Genomic DNA, 19,889 nt, shown 5'->3' with positions numbered 1-19,889 from the left:
TACAAAAACGTGCATACTTGACACGTTGACTTTGAAGGTTTGATCATTCCTTAATCACATGGATTTTTAGTTCTCATATTATCATAAATTGACACTGTTTTCGCATTTGTTATTATTGTAACAAATAATAAAAATCTTGTTTGTTTATATTATTCAACTTTTTGTCTAAATATTATAACCTCAAACAAACTATAAATACGAAAATAGATAAACTTTTTGTAACCAGTTAAAAAACAACAAATGAGAGTCCGTTTGATTGATGTTAAAAACATAACTATTTCATACCACCAAAATTTGGGAGAAGTAGGTCAATTTCATACGTGCCATTTTTGTTCCTAAATCGTAATAAGCAATTCATTGTTAGAGTTTAGGAAAACAGGATTCTGCATGTTTCCCCTGTTCCTTCTAATCGGTCGATTGTGTGTCACTTGAAATTAAATTAACCACATAAGAAGCGAAACCAAAAAAATGGGCCACGCCGATCACCTACATGAAGAAGAAGAAGAAGAGCACTTTGACGTCCTCACTAAAACTGGTCTCAAAACTGGTGTTTCTAAACCCAGGTCAGATTTCTTGCTCATCTTCTATGTTTGTTGTTTGGTTTCTTATTTCTGATAGTTAACCCATTTCAAAATAGTGTCACGTCATTATAGGTTTCTATATCGACTTAAACTTTGATTACTTCGGTAATTCTTGCAGGGAAACTGAGAAAGGGGATACAAGTTTTGGAACATTTATATGAATTCTTGGGGTTTGAATTACAAATTACATCAAGAAGATTGTAACGAGTTCCCCATATCAAATTTGAATTTTACAAGTCATAGTTTTGGTTCAAGTATTTTGTGTGTCACAGTTATATTTCTTTTTTGCAGAATTTTTTGGGATAAGTTTTCCAGTTTTGAAATAGTTCATAATCTGTTTGATATGAAGTTTCATCTGGGATCTTTGTGTTTATTGCTCTTTATGTTGACCATGAATGGCTGCTATGAACTCTTTTGCTTCAAAGCAGAATGGATTTTATTTCCTTCCCCATACAAAAACCCAAATAACTGCAATAATCTTCATGTACTCTCAAGTGGTTATCAAATTCCTGTAGGAGTTTTAAGCAGTTCATATCAATTTTGAGATTGGAAGTTAGTCAATTTGAGTTTGATAATCAACATGGACTATCTTTTTCTTGTAACCCTGTGTCCCCAGGGAGCTTGGACGTACCTTGACTAATTTAATGGCCTCTGAAAATAATAGCCTAGAAAATCTCTAGTGGCCAAGACTTGAACTAGTGACATATGGAATTCGGAGGAGCCCTAAAGCCTGGCCTTTTTTTGCCGGTTGAGCAGATCCTCAAGGTTTGGACTATTTAGAGGAGTTGGAAATGCTAACTGTACGTAATGTTTTGAGATGACATGTTTATATTCGAGGCCGAGGGAGGGAGGGAGAGAGAGATCTTATCTGTTTATTTTCCGTCAAACATTTAAATACTAAAGGAAAGGTACTAAATAACTCTTGTATCTACCTTGTACAGAAGTGCTGTGCACAGAGAGGGGGATTATCACCGAGCTGTTCATGTGTGGATTTTTGCTGAAAGTACACAAGAACTTCTTCTCCAACGACGCACCGATTGCAAGGATTCGTGGCCTGGATTATGGGATATCTCCAGTGCAGGTCATGTATCTGCTGGAGATACATCGCTAATCACTGCCAGGTAAATTATGGACCCATTGATAAACATTTTTGATGCACTAGCCAAATGTGAGTCTTTATGTGTAAGGGTTTATGCTACAATCCTCAAATTTATTTATAATGGTAGTAAGTAGAAAAAACATGTATTATGAGTTCAATAAACTGCTTGAGACTGCAAGGTTAAGCAAACCAGCAATTAGTAGAGTCAAGATTGTACTTGCGTTATTCAGGTGATCAGGTTGCTGTTCATTTACATTCTGTTTCTAAGATTCCTTGACGTGAAGTGCCTAAGAAAAACAAATATATATATATATATATATATATATATATATATAGAGAGAGAGAGAGAGAGAGTCCGGTTCAGGGGAAAACCACAAAAAATGGAAAACTGAGAAACACCCTCATAACCAATCATCTCTATGGTATGCACATGTCCATAAAAGTAATTTCTCCGGTATGCACATGTGCATAAAATGCACACATGCATAGAAACCATGAAACGTTTTACTTTTATGCACAGTGCATACTGTGCATATGAATGGTTATTAGGGACATTTTACTTTTATGCACAGTGCATATTGTGCAGATGAATGGTTATTAGGGACATTTTACTTGCATGCACAGTGCATAGAGTGCAGATGAATGGTTATTAGGGTGCTCATCGGTTTTTCATTTTTTGGTGGTTTTCCCCTGAACCCGAGTCTCTCTCTCTCTATTCTATATATATGCTCCTTCCTTCTTCATTGCTGTCTGGCAATAATAACCAATGTAACAAATGTACTATATTCGAAGGCAATATTCCTATATGATAGCAAGCCTTGGAACAAGTTCCATAGTGATTGCAAGTTCCAAAATAGGAAAAATCATCCTGCAAAAGTCTGCAAATAAGTGCATGTGTTCTATCATAAGATTACTACTTCTAAACTGCTTCACTTCCCAGTAATCCCCTCTCAAATGGTTTATGTGATGTTCATACAATGCTTTAACTTATGGTTTTATAACTTCTAAATGTCATATGCCTGCAGGAGAGAGCTTCAGGAAGAGCTTGGCGTAAACCTCCCAAAGGATGCCTTTGAATTGTTATTTGTTTTCTTGCAAGAATGGTAGACCTTCTATATAATTGACATGCCAGTTTTATTTATAAGTGGCTCACCAAATATGAACATAGGAACATTCTTGTATTGCATGGAATCTTAAATATTAGCCTTCATAAATTAAAGTATCTTGCATAATTATATCTGTCCCAAAACAATGAATGCAATTTACATTTGAAGGTGTCTCAAATTAATTATCGCCTTGCCTCTTTGGAAAACCCTTTTTTAATTATAATTATCCATTTACCTCACCCTCCAACCACCAAACTTGAAATGTAAACCTGTTTGTTGCCTAATTTCTTCAAGAGTAAGCAAAAGATGAAGTCCTTATTTTGGCATTCTTGATGTCATATTTTTGAAAGTTGATATCCAATGTAAGTAAGAGAAATCTTGTTTCAGGTTCATGGGTTTGCTATTTTATGAAGTTTGGCATTCTCCTGCCGTAGGCATCAGCTTTTAATTAGGCCTTGTAAACTTTGTATCTCATTTCCTGACTTATATGCTCATGCTCCCATGACCAAACAGTTAGACTTTCTTAATCGATAGTGAAACTTATCTTCTTCATAGATTCTGCTCAGTTTTTGGTTACCACTATCCTTTTTTATATATGAAATAGAGATGCATATTGTTTGTTTCTACGCATGTTTGGCACAAAGAAGTAAGTTGTTTATGGGTCCTAGTTGTATCAGGCTTACAGTTATATCTGCTTTCTTGTTCAATACAATGAAGCTTGGTTCTGTAACTGTTTCCAGAAAGTACAGGGCTTATCATTGCCTGAATGTTGAGGGGTCATTCACCTAATAATAAGATATTCAAGGATCAATTGGAAATTTTGAAAGTTAAGGGGTTATTCTACATTGCACGCGAGGTCAGTGGCTCCGTGCTACAATTTCCGGAAATTCCATGTCCCTAATGTGATTTTCTGCAGCTTTGTGATAGTTTTTTAAGTTACTGAAAGCCTGGTCCCTGTTCTGAAATTCAGAAACTTTAGGCATTATACTGCAAAACCAGAAATTTCAGGGATTTCTACAGTTAAGCCATTTGTTCAACAGTCCAATTTCATCACTGTTTTGTTCAGTTCAGTATTGTCCTGTGTACCCTTTCCACTCAGTTATTCTACGTCCAACTCTCCATTTTGTCTCTTTCATTGCTGTGTGTTTCAAGTGTTTTAATTAAGTAAATCTGCATCCAAGACAGGCCATACCTATGGTGGCTCTTCTTTCACCAATAAAAGACGAAATACCCGAAATTTGTGTTTGTTGATGGGAAACTAATCATTTCTCTCTTATCAAACGTGGTCTAAGTTGATTTCATACTTTTCTCTCACAACAGAGATGTATTATTCATTCCCCAAATAAGTTTCCTATACAAACCGAATCGATAACAGCAGAATTGGAGAATGATTCATATTAACTACAGACAATCGAAGGGTTACAATCGAGTTCCAGGCACTTCGAGACTTCCAGATGTCTCCCAAGGCTCTCGCCCATAAAAAACACATGAACTGATCAATAAAACCCTAATGACCTAACCCCCTCTTATTTGTACTATCCCGCTTTCCTACTCTTGCATTACCTACTTGTACCACTGCATTAGGCACTTGTAACCTAGCCTGCCATATTTGACTATTTGATCCCACTACCTAAGGTACAACAGTATCATTTTTTTTTCTTAAGCTCTTAATATTCTACTAACGTTTGTGTGCTTCTGTAACATATTATTCTTTTGCGTTTGCGCTCGTCCTGCTGAGTTTTAATGTTCTGCTTTGCTATCATGAAGTTATTATATGCCTTTGCATTTGGTTGTAGTGTTACAAATGATGGCAAGTTCATTGATAATGAATTTGATGATGTTTATCTCGTGACAACGCTAGCCCCAATTCCCTTGGAAGCTTTTACTCTTCAGGTAATGGTTTATCTAGTCATTGTTTATTTTGGGGGCAGGGCTAATAAGCGGGAAGTTGGACCTCCTAAATCCTAGATTAGACTAGGGGTGTGTAGTCCTCCTCCCTACCTTGGTTACGTTTTCATGCACCTGCTTCCACATGTATGTTTTACTCTCTGAATTTTATTGCTTACTTGTTTTTTAAATTTTAGCACTGCCTTTCTTGTCTTCAAGCTCTTCTTTTTTGAATGTCCTTATGTTCTTTTTTCACGAAATTTTTTAGGCAAGCTTTGTCCTCTTCCCCCCATACTTTGAACAAGCCCGGGGTCTTCAAGGAAACAGCCGCTCTGCTCTTTGGGGTAGAGGTCAAGTCTACATACGTCCACCCCCTGAACCCCACCTCCGGGTGGGATATATTGGGCTTTGTTTGGTTTGGTTTGGTTTGGTTCGTTTATAACAAAGTTGCAACTGATAGCGTCTAGCAAAAAAGGGACATACCCAAAAGCTCCGGCATATACATGCCTGATATATAAACATCATCAAATTCACTGGACAAACCATTATTGCTTTGTCATTAATTAATAACAAAGCTTCAAGTTAACTCCCTTGGTTCCAAATTAGAGTTTACTTTCCGGGATTCACTAAGTTCCAAGGATTGTAACTACACTCGCAGAACATGAGAACGTTGTGCTGTTTTACATTAAATGGGACTCTTAAATGTGGATTTTATTCTCTTTTGTCAACACGCACTTTAATTTTCAATGGAGGGTATGAAGTAGAGATTCATTATGCAACTTTTTGTAACACTAAACGTTATATGCAATACTTTGTTCTCTGAAAATATCGACTACGTGTCTACTCAGAAATACATTGTATAGATCCTACACTAACAGACATGCGAACACCGCCTCCACCATGCTTAGTTGCATATGTCTGTATATATATACAAATAGAGAAGTTGGAGGTTGAAAATTCTTTGACTAATTTATCTACTGGACTGTGCAAAAGTACATGGACTGAGTAACATCTAAACAGGTTTAATGGTAGTGTACTTGACTTAAAACATGAAAAATAAGACGACTGATAAATTTTCTAGAGATTAAAAAAGTGATACAAGTAATAAGACAGCCAATCGACAAGCGCCTGCTGTGGGCGTGTACAAAGCGAAGGTTTATCGAGCTATAAACTTGTTCTAAAAATCAATGTTGTTTGGTTTCCTTGTAGGAATCTGAAGTTTCAGCTGTTAAATATATCTCAGTTGAGGACTACAAGCACTTACTTGCTAAAGGAGACCCTCATTATGTACCCCACAAAATGGATGGACAATATGGTCAACTGTTTGACATAATTACCAAAAGGTACATCTTTGAGCATAGAAGCACTCCTATATGCATACATAAATAGTTGTCTAATTGTGATACATATTGTGCATCATAATTACATTATAGGGAATCACGTACCATATCAAACACATCCAACAACAAAGGCATATTTGGTATGCTAGTTGTTACGACAACGACCATCAACTATTGCTTGATTCCCAACTTGATCATTTTGAAGTCTGTGCTTGTTAGCAACTCAAATTCCATATAAATGAATGCTTCATAGCAGCTTATTTTTTAGATGAAACTTCTGCTAGGTACCAAGACAACACGGAAGGACGGACTTTGCTTCTGCAAAAGAAGCTCAATCGTTATGCTCCTATCTCACTTACGGCAGAGGTTGCTTTCTTCTTTTCCATTATCTCTATTTATTATCAGAGTAAAATGATAGAAATTTAATCAAATTCTTCTATGACAGTTGACAGGTCTCACTGAGGAGGACAAGGAAGCTCTGGTTCTACTTATTCAAGCTGCAAAAACGATGGATGATATTTTCCACCAGCAGGTCTATAGAATGAACTTATACAAAATCATTGATAAATTTTGATTTATACACACGTGGTTAGTTTACTGAATGATGATTTCGAATCATTTCTACGAAAGAAATAGTGAACTTGAAAAAACACCTAATCTTTTGAATCTTTGTTTGTCATCTGTTAGCTTGGATCTACAATCAATCAGTATATTCCCCTTTGATTTACGAACATTCTGGCATTTCCTACTTTTAGGGTCAATAATAGATTAAAAGTGAAACCAGAGTGATATAAAGACCTAAAGGAAATCTGTGAAGGCCCTAATGGACTAGATGATCTTTTCAGATCTACAATGATTAATAAGTAGTTGCTTGCTTTCTTTTATTAGAACTTATGTTTTATGCTTTGAAATACTTCCCCATGTTAATAAAGGGTTACCATCTCATTATGTTATTTTTTATAGAAAACCTAAATTGATTTCTTATTTATTTCCCATGTATTTACATCTATTTATACTAGATAGAATGGGAAAATAGATATAGTAACGATTGGTTCTTTCTCTTGGAATAAGGAAACAAAACCATAGGAGATTACGAAGGATCTTCTAATTTTTCTAGCGAATCAAGCAAATTACAATAATGATTTTCATTGATGAAAAAAATGAGGAAATAGCGTTTGAAGGTATAAGTAATTAGGATGTACCAACCTATAGCACCATACCATGATCTCACTATCTTTATTGATCCTGCTAGTTAAAATACATTTACTCAAAGGAGGAGGAGATAGGCTTGTAGGAGTTACTAATGCCAGATTCGTTGTAGTTACTTGAGCCTTCTAATTTTTCTATGTGATTTTCTTAGTTAAAGATGAAGACTTTGACCGAATATTGCTTCTAATTTCTATTATCTTTTTTTCCCTGAATCAGGTTTGGTACAGCAATCCATCTTTAAGGGAATGGTTAAATGGGCATGCTCAAATGTCTGAGTTGGACATGTTAAAATTGAAGTACTATTCAATAAATAAGAGTCCATGGTAAGTATTATTTGTTTTTCAGTTCACACAAGGGAGTAATTGGTAAAGGGTAGATGGTTTAACTTTCGAAGTTGAGTTTGTTTTTCTTAACAGGTCTTGTCTTGATGAAAATGAAGCATTTTTGACGACTGCAGACTCTGCTGTGAAGTTGCTTCTTGAAGCCACAAAGCCAGTGGCTGGTTGGAAAGGTCTTGAATACAAAGCTGCATTTCCGATGCTGAAACCACCTGGTGCCAACTTCTACCCTCCTGACATGGATAAAATGGTATAAGATTTGTTTGTTCATATGTGTCAAACCCGTATGTACACTAATGGTTTTCATTTTTCTGGGCAGGAATTCGGATTATGGGTGAAAGGGCTTTCAGAAATTGAATATCAAGATGCAACAGGCTTTTTCAATGTTATTAGAAGGCATAGCGACTCTGATTCTAATAATATAGCACTTAGCAATAATTCTACGAGCGATCTCTATATCAGCCCTTACTCTCAAGAATATTCAGCCTTTCTTGCAAAAGCTGCTGAATTGTTGCATAAAGCAGGAGATTTGACCCGTTCACCTAGGTATAGATATCGTTAAGTTTTTTAGCACTGATTCATATGTATTCAAATGTACGAGCTTCTAACATAGCCATTTTACGGGTTTGTAGTTTGAAGAGACTGTTACACAGCAAGGCTGATGCTTTCCTTTCAAATGACTACTATGACTCTGATATAGCCTGGATGGAATTGGTCAGTGCACACTTAACTCCATTATAGGTTACCAATTTTTCTATGTTCCAAATGAGTGTCAACTTACACAAAGTACTAAGATATTGTTTGATGACTAAAGATGGTAAGACATTTATTTTGGCTTCATTTAAAATTTGCTGTTTTGTATCATTTAAATAGAATTGAGGACAATAGGGTCATCAAGACTTTGTTTATATTTCACTCTCTTTGAAGTTAAAAAGTTGGTTTGTTTAAGGTAGCACTTATATTTTGTGTATTTTTTCTGTTGTTTTGTTAAATATAGTAATTGTGTGCATCTTTTATCTTCCTCAGGACTCTAAGTTGGATGTTACTATTGGTCCATACGAGACGTACGAAGATGAGCTATTTGGATACAAGGTATTGTTTACATGGATAATCTTGTCCTGCATCTTTGCTTATTTCGTCTTTATTTAGTGAATCTTAAATTAAGTATGGCCAATGTTGCTTGTTTTTTCCTATAATTGTTTTGGTTCCAATCTTACAAGTAAATACTGGCATAAAGAAATGGTGTTTTACTTGCATCGTTCACTATGTTTTCATGGCAAAAGATAAAGAAAAGTAAGAGAGCAGATTAAAATTCAAGTTATTATCTAAATATGGAACATATATTTATTTTTGTTGTTAGGTACTTCATAGGAATTGACCAAGGCTTTTCTTAGTTTTTCCTTAGGCAACATTTGAGGCATTTATAGGAATTCGGGATGATAAAGCAACTGCTCAAGTTAAACTCTTTGGGGATCAATTGAAGGTATCATGTTGGATTTATCCTTGATCAAATTTAAGTATTCTCGACTTTATAAATGATATTTTCTGTTTATCTAATCAATGAAATTATGTAGGTATTGGAGCAAAATCTTCCAATGGATAACATATACAAATCACAAGACGTGATATCTGCACCTATTCGTGTCATCGAGCTTGTTTACAATTCAGGAGTGAGTCCCTTGGAGATTAACAGAAGTATTTAACTAAATGTTTTGTTAAAAAAGAATCATTGCACTTATATCTGAAACTACAAATTTTGTTAACCTTTTATGGTTCACGGGGAGTAATACGTTTTAGAATGTTTTGAGTTCCACTTGTACACCTATGACTTCGATGAAACCATATAATTAAAATACGAGGTTTCTTTATAATGTTAATGCAGGATGTAAAGGGTCCTCAAACTGCTGCCTTCAATCTTCCGAATGACGAGCGTATTGTAAAAGATCGCGGTACATCAATGGTCATGCTGAAGAATGTTTCTGAGGCAAAGTAAAGTGAACGAACCATGATCACACTCTTACACACACACACACATATATATATATATATGTGTGTGTGTGTGTATATATATATATATATATATAAGAGAGAGAGAGAGGGAGGTTCAGGGAAAAACCTCCCAATAAAACAAAAAAAAAAAACTATGGAACACCCTGATAACCATTCATCTGGATGGTATGCACGTGCATATAAGTAATTAAAGTTGTTTCTTGGTTTTTATGCTTGTGTGCATGTTATGCACATGTGCATAATGGACGAATTGCATACATATTACTTGTATGCACATGTCCATACTGTCCAGATGTACAGTTACCAGGATGTTCCTAAGTTTTTCATTTTTTAGCGGTTTTTCACTGAATCTGACCCTATACATTTGAGAAGTGATAAATAATTGAGAAGTAAAGAAGTGATCCTAGCTCTTCATCTGGTCAACATTTGTGGCTTTGACCGTGAAGCACCTGATAATTTCTCGCATGAGTATGCGGAAGATAGAGGGGTAGTTTCGTAACTTTTACAAATAGGCGGCAAACAGGTTCATATGTGAACCCGTTAATTAGTTCACGTGTGAACTATTTAACTTATTCAATGGGTTCATATGTGAATCAGTTAATTAGTTCATATGTGAGTCAGTTTAAATAGTTCATATGTGAATTACACGAGTTCACATATGAATTGTATAGTTCATATGTGTATAACATAGGTTCATATATGAACCCGTTTGCCGCCAATTTGTAAAAGTTACAAAACTACCCTCTCTATTTTTCGCATAGCTGCAATTTTTGGCTAGTCAAAGCCGTAATTATTGACCAGTAAAAGCTGCAATTATTGACGGGTCAAATCCGATCTTGACCGTATGAAGGGCTAGGATCACTTCTTTACCTCTAAAATATTTACCATTTCTCAAAATAACCTTTAGCTATATATATATAGGCGAAGGATCGTATGAGAAGGGAAGTTATAGTGAGAAGCGTAAGAAGAGATCTGAACCCTTGATCACTTCTAATCTCATGCCCACCCATGAATTACGGTTTAGAAAGGAATTGATTTGGTGCATCTCGGTACACCTTACTAGTATTGACATTCAATTAGGATTGATCAAAGGGTGGAGATCTCTTCTTACGCTTCTCACCATAACTTTCCTTCTCACCGGAACCCAACCCTATATATATATTATATATATATATATATATATGCATTCTTTAAATATATGCATTCTTAAATACATATGTTTTTATGTCTAGAGCTAGAACATTTGAGAATTAAGTTATAAAAACGATCTTATACCTGTGATTTTTTATTCCTAAGCAGGTTCAAGTTAATTCTCCAGCCTATAGCTGACTTATGTATTACAAAGGAACAGCGGGAGCTAGTTGGCTTTGACTCTTTCTTCACTCACACAATTTGCCACGAGTGCTGTCATGGGATAGGACCTCATACAATAACACTTCCAAGTGGTCGGAAGTCGACCGTGAGATTGGTCAGTTTTACTATTTTTCCACATATATTTTGAAATTCAAGCGTTCTTTAGTAGGCCTGGCCTTGGGATGACACATACTAACAGCTGGGACTCATCACCCATGTAAACATTCTCATGGCATGCCACATGAAAAAATGGAAGATTAAACTTAACGAAGTGTTGCTTTGTTTTTTGGAGATAATTTCTGATCTGATGACATATTGGTTTGTTTTCTTGATTATATGGTGAAACAGGAGCTACAAGAACTTCACTCGGCCCTTGAAGAAGCGAAAGCTGACATTGTTGGCCTTTGGGCCCTGAATTTCCTTATTGCCAAGGTTAGTAAGGGCATAGTACAATAACTTCGTTAATTTATCATGATAGTTTTCATGTTTTTCTTACCTCCTTTAGGGGCTGTTTGGTTGGTTTTCCATCAAAACCTGTATGGATAAAGATGTTTGTGTCATTAATCTGTCTGTATAGATTGAGAAGGTTTTTGTTTTGGGGGATTTTTTCATAGATGGAATAAACATGTTTTTAATTGTGAGGGGCAGTTTTGGAAAAAAACTTGGCTTTTTGTATAAAGCTTCCCTTGAAAGCTCAATGAATAAGCCACTTTCTATATCATTAAGCCACTGCCAAACAGTCATATGTAGCTGACCGAATAAGATGCGAGTCCTATTAAATTCATTAAGTGCTAATAAACAAGCACTTAGACTGATAGCCTTTCACATATGTTGACCAAAAATGTCCATATAAGGATTGAAATCCAACTCCCACCACCTGTGATTGATGTTGGTGTTCTTTGTGTAAATGAATGTATATGTTTCTATCTACTCATCTTTAACCTTATATAAGATTGCCATATACAATTCGTTGACTACCAAGAGTTATTTTCATTAACAAGATTGTTATGACTTTTTCTTTCTTTTGGGTTGACCAGGATTTACTTCCGAAGAGCCTTGTGAAGTCCATCTATGTTTCTTTCCTTGCAGGCTGCTTTCGCTCAGTTCGTTTTGGGTTAGAGGAAGCTCATGGGTAACTCCACTCGGCTAATCATCATTTTTAACTTTTTGTATCATGTGTTGTTTTCACATTTATAATAATCGATTTTCACTCGTGTCTATCAGCAAAGGACAAGCACTACAGTTTAACTGGTTATTCGAGAAAGGGGCGTTTGTTTTACATCCTGACCAAACATTCTCCGTTGACTTTGATAAGGTATACTTCCCCATATATTGTTTTCGTGAATCAGATTGAGATCATGGCAGCTGTTTGAATCAAACTCATCATGAGAAAACAACATAACCTATGGTTTTCCTCGACCTATGTAAGTAAAAATGATAATGGATGATATTTTTTGTGAAACGGAATGGTGGGTCCGCTTGAACAGAAAAATAAGATTGAAGAAAGAGGAGAAAAAGAAAAAGCAAAAATGAAAGCAATGTAACAAATAAAGAATTGTTTGTATTGATTTGAATTGTTTAATTTGTCGTAATAGATTGGGGGTGCGGTCGAGAGCTTAAGTAGGGAAGTACTTATGATACAGGCCAAAGGCGATAAAGATGCTGCACGACTGCTTCTTGAAAAATATTCTGAAATGACGCAACCTTTGAACATTGCTTTGGAAAAATTGGCAAAAGTTGAGGTAAATTCATGTTTATCTTCCTGCATGTGTGTGTCTATATATACACACACACACACACACTAATTTGATGTGTATCTCCATCAATTTACAGGTCCCAGTTGATATAGCTCCAGATTTTCCAATCATGACCAACTTACTGCACAAAAAGTAAGCAACTTTAATAGTCTTTCTTCAATTTGGATCTGCCAATGGCTTTGTTCCTGGGAAACTGAAGTGCCTTAATTCGTTTATCGAGAAGAAACCGTTGGCGCTCCCGATGTTATGTTAATGCTCATTAAGGGTACACGCATCAAGAAACACAAGTTTTTGTCTGGAAATTAGGACGAGTAAGCAGAATGTGCATGAAAACATGAGGTAGAATGGTCGGATAAATAAAGTATGGATCGTTTTATATGTAAAGTTAGTAGTACAGATATGTTTGTTCATACAGGCACTCTGGTATCTTTTCAACATATCTTTCTTTGAGTTATTCTCAAACCTGATTCTAACAGTAGCCCTCCCTCGATCAAAACCTCGGTCTGCGACAAACCCTACCGATTGCCGGTCACCGTCAACGAAGACGATGGAAGTCATAAGGCTGGTGTGTGTGTGTGTGTGTGTTTTGTCTTGGGCATATAAGATGATGGAAGTCATAAGGCTGGTATGGTATTTTCCATCAAGGTGCAATACAACAAAATCGGTTTTATAAGACATTTTCAATTTTTAAGCGTCCTAATAGACCTCTTTATAGGACCAAAAAAGTAAATGTCTTATCTAAAGGCGTTGTAATAAATTTATATGACGTTTTTGGACGTCGTAATAAGTTTTTTAGGACACTTTTAATATAAATTGTCCCATTAGCAACTTTATAGGACGTTATTTGCAAAACTGTCCTATAAAAACAAATGTCTTAAAAAAATTGAGTTTATAGGACACTTTTAATATAAAGTGTCTCATTAGCAACTTTATAGGACGTTATTTGAAAAACTGTCCTATAAAAACAAATGTCCTAAAAAAATTGAGTTTATAGGACACTTTCTCAAAAGTCTCCTATAAAGTTGCTAATGCGACACTTGGTATTAAAAATATCCTAAAAACTTGTTAAGACGCTCAAAAGCGTCGTATAAACTCATTACAACACCTTTAGATAAGACGTTTTATATTTTGGTTCTATAAATTAAGTCCTATAAAGCGGTTTATTTGGACGTTAAAAGATTGAGGGTGTCCTATAAACTCAATTTTGTTGTATTGGACACTACTACTTGCTAGAGTTTGGTTGGTTTTGCAGTCTTTTTCGCTTTGCATATATTAAGTTTTTAAATTTGTCGTCTTAATTGGAATGCTGTTTAAATTTTGTTAATAGGAACACAAAATATATCATCCATCTTGTTAACTAACTTTATTGATGGGGTGTTTGTGATACGGTTTGATGTCGTTTGAGTCCAAACTGCACCGTAAAGTGACCGTGGTCCAAAGAAACAAAGAGTTTCAATACATCCGATTCCTAAATACATATTGCATAATTAAAAATAGTCTAACAAGTTAAAAAATCAACTTCAAACTAAATTGGAGGTGTGAGTTGTGACGTGTCCAACTAATTTATTAATATTGTCAATTGTCATATTAGATCAAACTCAAATTCCAAAACAGAAAGTCCAAAAATATTACATAAATAATAAATTATTTTATATATATGTGTGTTATATAAAATTAAAAATTGTACAAAATATGTGATGCGATGCTATGCTGCTTGAACCACGGAAACAAAACTTATAATATTTACAATTAATGTCGGCTGAATCATAAAGAAGAGATTCTACAAGGGCTTAAACTCAATGCCTTGCACAATAAGCCCTTTAAGTGGCCAAAAACATAAAGGGGCACTTCTCAGCTCAAAGTGCATCGAAATCATTTCAGTGACTGTACCCGTTTGAAATTCCCATATTTGAACTTCCATCCAACCATCGTTCCTCAATCGTGGAAGGAGGACTGTAGGTATATTCGATGGGTTGTGGGTGTCTTGACCATCCTTTGGATTGAGGACTCGGGTTTGAGGACTAAGTAGATAGATATACCACAAACTAGCCAAATGACGATCACTTAAACCATGTCTTTTATCTACCACCCGCAAAGGAGGCACAAACTCGGAGTGGTTTGTTGTTATTTTATAGACAAGGTAACAAGCATAAACTGATTGAGGAGACAATATTTGGGATCTGATTTTGCAGATAATACTAAATTGGATAGCACAATTAAGAGCCACTTCTTTGAATCTGCAAAAAAAAAACTCCGTTAGTGTGATAATTAGAATTGGATGTGTATTTAGATCATACAAAAGTCGGATTTTGCCAAAGTCTACAAGGAGGAAAGAGTGTGGGAGATAGAGAAATAACCTTGATTCGGAGAAAGAATCCCATTCCCAGTCGGATTTTACCAAAGTCGTGCTTGCTGATAGCATAGGACATTTCTTCCCATTTTTTGCTAGAGAAAACCACTGTCAATCAATAGACGTGTAAGGGACTGTTTGGCAATTGCTGAATGGTTTGGTGCAAAATAATTAAGTGATCAGAATGATTAAGAGACTCTCATGATATAGTGCAAAATGAAAGATAATTGTCTGGTAATAGTATACAATGAAATTAGGGCTCTTAATGGTTAAGGGAGATCCAGGATACAAAATCATTCAAAGAGTTTTAGAACCATTAAGACGCAGATTTTTTTTTTGCCAAACACGATTCACTTCTTAACGATTCAGAGTTTGCTTCTTAATGGAACTATTAAGAGGTAAACAAACAACCCTACTCTTATAGCAATTCCAAGATCCTTTTTAAACCAGCAGACCCATCCATGTTCATGGTCATTTCATTTGGTTAAAAGGCGATAGAAATGAATCATTGCATATCGGATGTACCTCGTCACCATTATTGATCAGGAATCCATTCCCTTTAATTAGGAATCCCTTGCAAAAATGATGATAGAGTTCCTGGTTTGTTGTCCATTTGGTAGTATCTTTTGACCACTTGATTATTTGTTTATAATCATTTGGCAACTTTTGTTCCCAATATGCATCAGAATCTGATGTTGGTTGCATATCCTCCTCCTCATCCTCTAACACTTCATCTTCCACCTATAAAAAACAATACCCATATTGAATTTTTGATCAAATATGGAAGAAACTCCCATTCTCCAAATGCCATATCTCCTCTCTTACGTTGTGTTCTTGAATTTTGAAAGAAAACTGGAAAAGAAAAGAACATTTTTTGTCTGTTCTTCAAAATGATGTATACATACACACACATATACATATAGGTGTGAGAAGGAAAGTTAAGGTGAGAAGCGTAACAAGAGATCTAGACTCTTTCATCACACCTTTAATCTCAAACCCACCCATGACTTATGCTTGATACAGGGATTAATTCAATGCTCCTCATCCTAATGTGCATCCAAAGGTGGAGATCCTTCTTATGCTTCTCACCTTAACTCTCTTTCTCTCCGGAACCCAACACTATATATATATATATATATATATATATATATATATATATTTGGCAACTTACTTTGTCCAGGGGAAGAAACTCGATGCCTTCTATTATGATTTTTAAAGGTGTGCGGTCAAGATCATACATTAGGTTCTCAAACAGAATGTCAAGGTCAAAACATGTACTATTGCTAGTAAAATGATACAATTCAACCGTCATCCATCCATTTTCTCTCCCATAAGCAAGGTATGAAATTGAAGAATCCATCTCATCTCCCAGTTGGTACTTGAGTTCGAAAAATGTGGGATCCCTCGAGTTCTGTAATGGTGAGAAGAACTTGAACACAAGGTTTACTTTGTACATGATACCCGGCGACAAGAATTTAGTTGTGGCATGTATTTTGAATCTCCCCCTATATGGTATATAGTTACCTCGTACAAATCTGACATCACGAAGCAAAGAAGAATATTACTTACTTCGTCCAAAAGTAACTATCCACGATATAAATGCACACATTTTAAGAAATACGTAGCTAATACACTTTTTAATTAACCAAAAACATAAAAACAAAAGCATCGAAGAGGAGGACAACATACCTTGAAATCTCTTTAGACGTATGTTCATTTCCACCCGACTTCAAACATTCTCTTGCGGATATCAATTCACAATGTTCACCATTCCAATTTCTTGAAAACCACTGGCAGTAAAATAACTACAAATTAGTTTGGCGTTCGTCTATGTCTATATATATATTTTTTTATTAACATGAATATCCAGCCCGCGAGCTGATTAATCTCAAGGCGACCACCTGCTTTGCAGATAGCCTGGAGTCACCGCATTTGAACCTCCGTGGCCACAAGAGGATTTTTAATCCTCCTATATTTCGGTTCGTAAACAGGGATTTATAACATTAATTACCGTTTTTCCACCATTAACGAGGATCCCTTCTGAAAGAAGCCTCTTTAGTTCCGCTTCGGATCTAAAGATTAGAGGAGTTAATGAAGTCTTGATTATTGCACTATATTCCTTTGGCAGTTCCATCACTTCATAAATCTCTTGAAATTGAAGTGCAATCTTCAGTTTTTCCACAACTTGAGCCATCAGTGGCCGTTGTTCACGAGCTTTCTGCAAACATTGATATGCAATGTCTGAAAATGTTTCCAAGGAATTCACATCCATTTGTTGCATCAGATCTGGAAAGATAATCTCATCTAACTTATTTTCTTTACATTTTTGTTTCCACAATCGCACTAAAGTCTGATGCTGACCATTACTGTATTCAAAGCATAATCTGCCACACAATGCTTCAAACAAGACCACGCCAAACGAGTATACGTCAGACTCTTTCGTTAACACGCCCTTCTCGAGATACAAGGGGTCTAGGTACCCAATGGTACCTACAACATTAGAGACAACCGCCGTGTGTTTCTGATTAGCAGGGCCTATTTTCGACAAGCCAAAATCAGAAACTTTAGCATTCCAATTCTCATCAAGTAAGATGTTGGAGCTTTTAATATCACGGTGAAGCACTCTTTGTTGTGTCCCCATGGGATCATGWAGGTAGCTTAGTCCCTTTGCRACCCCAAGGCATATCTTAAGMCGTTGCATCCATGTGAGAGTAGYGGCACTCAAATGGCGATCAAGGCTTCCACGTGATGCATACTCGTACACAAGAATCTTGTCAGCACCCTCATCGCAAAATCCCAAAAGAGAGACGAGATTTTCATGTGTGTAACGGGAAAGCATCATGATCTCCTTCCAGAACTCTGAGTTTCCTTGGCCATATCTACTATCCAGACGCTTAAAAGCAACCATGCTTCGGCCCTTAGTGTGAGAGATTTCTCCTTTGTATACCTTCCCAAATCCACCTTTTCCGATAGCTTTGTCATCAGCAAAGCTGTCGGTGGCTGATTTTATTTCTTCCAGTTGGATTTTAAGATGCTGAAACTCATCGAAGAAGAAAGCCATCAACTGTTTTGAGAAATTGTAGCAACCCGAAGCATATATTGAAGGCTTTGAGCTTGGAGAGAGGGAGTTCACTGTTGATGGGTCTTCGTGGTTCGTCGGAGGAAGAGGTTGTGATCGAGGGGAGGAGGGGGTTTAGGGTTTGCAGGGAATTGATGATTCGGATAAGGCTGCCAGTGGTTTTGAGCCTATGGGTTAACTACGTAAACGTATTCAATGGGGTGTGTATGTACACGATGGAATTATTCAAGTTGGAATTTATTTATTATTTGTGACAAATGGTTACAAATGATTCTATTTTTTTTTATTAACCTGTATATCTAATTTGTTATTAGAGCTGATTAATTTCAAGACAACCATTTGTTTTGCAGATAGTCTAGAGTCACCGTATTTGAACATTCATGACCACAAGGGGATTTTGTATTCCTTCTTGGATTTGAACTTGAAACCTCCTGGTATTTTTAACCTTTGAAACCAAACTCAAACCAATTAAACACCACCTTTGTGGTTAAGTGATTCTATTTTCAGTATTAAGCCATTAGATCTCAGCCATTACGGTAAATTCTTAGTTTTTTAAATGCATTTTCTAAGTGGCATTTAAGATTTCTTAATAAAAATTATGATGGTTGTGAATATGATTTTTAATTAAAAAAATTAGTTTTTTATAATTATTAATATAACATCAGTACTTTTTATTGATATGATAATGAATAGTATAAGAAATTGTAAGGTATAAAAAATTAATTTATATCATATTATGTTTTTTTTATATTTATGTGACATAAATTTATAAAAAGTATATGAATAGTTTAGTAAATGAGATTTTGGTTATAGAAAAATATAAATAACATGATCATTTATAAATATTGATATAACTTTTCTAGTTTATTACATTTAAATTTAATATTATATTCGATCTTTTATTATAATTTAACATTTATATATTAACGACTATAAAAAAATGCAAAATTTTATTTGTATTAAAATACAATAAAACATATAAATTTAACACGAATAAAATTACCCATGTGCTTCTTCTAATTCAGTATCAAGCGAAAAAAGCCTGCAAGGAAAGAAACGTAGATGGACTTCATGAGGCTCTTCGAAAGCAAATCCTGGTCAACTCCAAAGTCAGAACAATCTTGTTAGTGAAAATTACTCTTCATAGTCAATCAAATGTATACGCCAATCTTATTATAAGGTTAAAGATTAGTATATAGAAGCATGTTGAATGACGTGGCAAACGCCATCAGATCCGGTTTCTAAACCATGTCCGAGAGGATTAATCTTCTTGAGGACACTTGCAAGAGTCAGGCATTTGGGTCAAAGAGACGACATAATGACATGGATGACGACCCCGATCACCATGAGAGGGAGAAATGACAAAGAACCACCGGCCATGGCATCACCCGACATATCCAAAGACCAAGTCCCAGTGTAGAATCGTCTCAACATCAACAGGGTCAAGGTCAACGTCAACGTCAACAAGCCGCCGAGGGGGAACCAGAGCCAATGGTTGAAAAGTCGGAGGTTGCTGAAGCTCAAAGTGCTTAAATGCCTACTGCAGTTAGGGGTGCTCATGGGTTGGGTTGATCAGGTTGAACACATTTGAACAACCCAACCCAATGCTTGCGATTTGGAAAAATCTTAACCCAATCCAAACCAAAGTGCAACCCAACCTGTACGGGTTGGTCAGGTTAGTCGGGTTGATACTTCGGTATATTAAAATATTCTTCTAACCTTGAATTTTTTTTTTCTACTCATAATTTCTTTTTCATCATCAACCATTTGATACAACTTA

General features: G+C 35.7%; 2 protein-coding genes across 4 annotated transcripts; one reads left to right on the top strand and one right to left on the bottom strand.

Moving 5' to 3' along the window:
• Positions 1-258: 258 nt before the first annotated feature.
• LOC112529259 (nudix hydrolase 3-like) lies at positions 259-13,153 on the top strand. 3 transcript variants are annotated; one of them, XM_025140443.1, is made up of 22 exons: positions 285-563; positions 700-781; positions 1,523-1,702; positions 2,706-2,783; positions 4,583-4,679; positions 5,883-6,016; positions 6,298-6,379; positions 6,459-6,545; positions 7,439-7,545; positions 7,639-7,810; positions 7,880-8,106; positions 8,193-8,274; positions 8,587-8,652; positions 8,966-9,043; positions 9,135-9,230; positions 9,443-9,549; positions 10,870-11,038; positions 11,272-11,355; positions 11,961-12,055; positions 12,148-12,238; positions 12,519-12,665; positions 12,757-13,153. In XM_025140443.1, the coding sequence occupies exons 1-22, from the start codon at positions 491-493 to the stop codon at positions 12,814-12,816; spliced, it is 2,394 nt and encodes a 797-aa protein (XP_024996211.1). In that variant the 5' UTR covers positions 285-490; the 3' UTR covers positions 12,817-13,153. The 3 variants fall into 3 exon arrangements, with proteins under 3 accessions (XP_024996212.1, XP_024996211.1, XP_024996213.1); XM_025140444.1 differs by lacking the exon at positions 700-781 and having other exon boundaries at positions 259-563; XM_025140445.1 differs by lacking the exons at positions 12,519-12,665; positions 12,757-13,153 and having other exon boundaries at positions 12,013-12,055.
• A 1,181-nt stretch (positions 13,154-14,334) lies between these two features.
• LOC112528929 lies at positions 14,335-18,223 on the bottom strand. Its single transcript, XM_025139973.1, has 6 exons — positions 17,042-18,223; positions 16,720-16,820; positions 16,202-16,565; positions 15,556-15,771; positions 15,038-15,138; positions 14,335-14,917 (listed from the first exon to the last, which is right to left on the bottom strand). The coding sequence occupies exons 1-6, from the start codon at positions 18,089-18,091 to the stop codon at positions 14,461-14,463; spliced, it is 2,289 nt and encodes a 762-aa protein (XP_024995741.1). The 5' UTR covers positions 18,092-18,223; the 3' UTR covers positions 14,335-14,460.
• Positions 18,224-19,889: the final 1,666 nt, after the last annotated feature.

This window comes from Cynara cardunculus (assembly GCF_001531365.2).
Source record: "Cynara cardunculus var. scolymus isolate 2C chromosome LG 16, CcrdV1, whole genome shotgun sequence".
In the NCBI taxonomy this organism is placed as follows: Eukaryota; Viridiplantae; Streptophyta; class Magnoliopsida; order Asterales; family Asteraceae; genus Cynara; species Cynara cardunculus.
The sequence above is the reverse complement of the archived record's forward strand: the minus strand, read 5'-3'. Positions and strand labels throughout refer to the sequence as shown.

Bases quoted from the DNA above. Each gene is read 5' to 3' on its own strand.
- LOC112529259 (XM_025140443.1), top strand. From the start codon at position 491: ATGAAGAAGAAGAAGAAGAGCACTTTGACGTCCTCACTAAAACTGGTC. The intron at 8,275-8,586 runs GTCAGTGCACAC...TATCTTCCTCAG, and splicing joins ATATAGCCTGGATGGAATTG to GACTCTAAGTTGGATGTTAC. The intron at 9,044-9,134 runs GTATCATGTTGG...GAAATTATGTAG, and splicing joins TCTTTGGGGATCAATTGAAG to GTATTGGAGCAAAATCTTCC.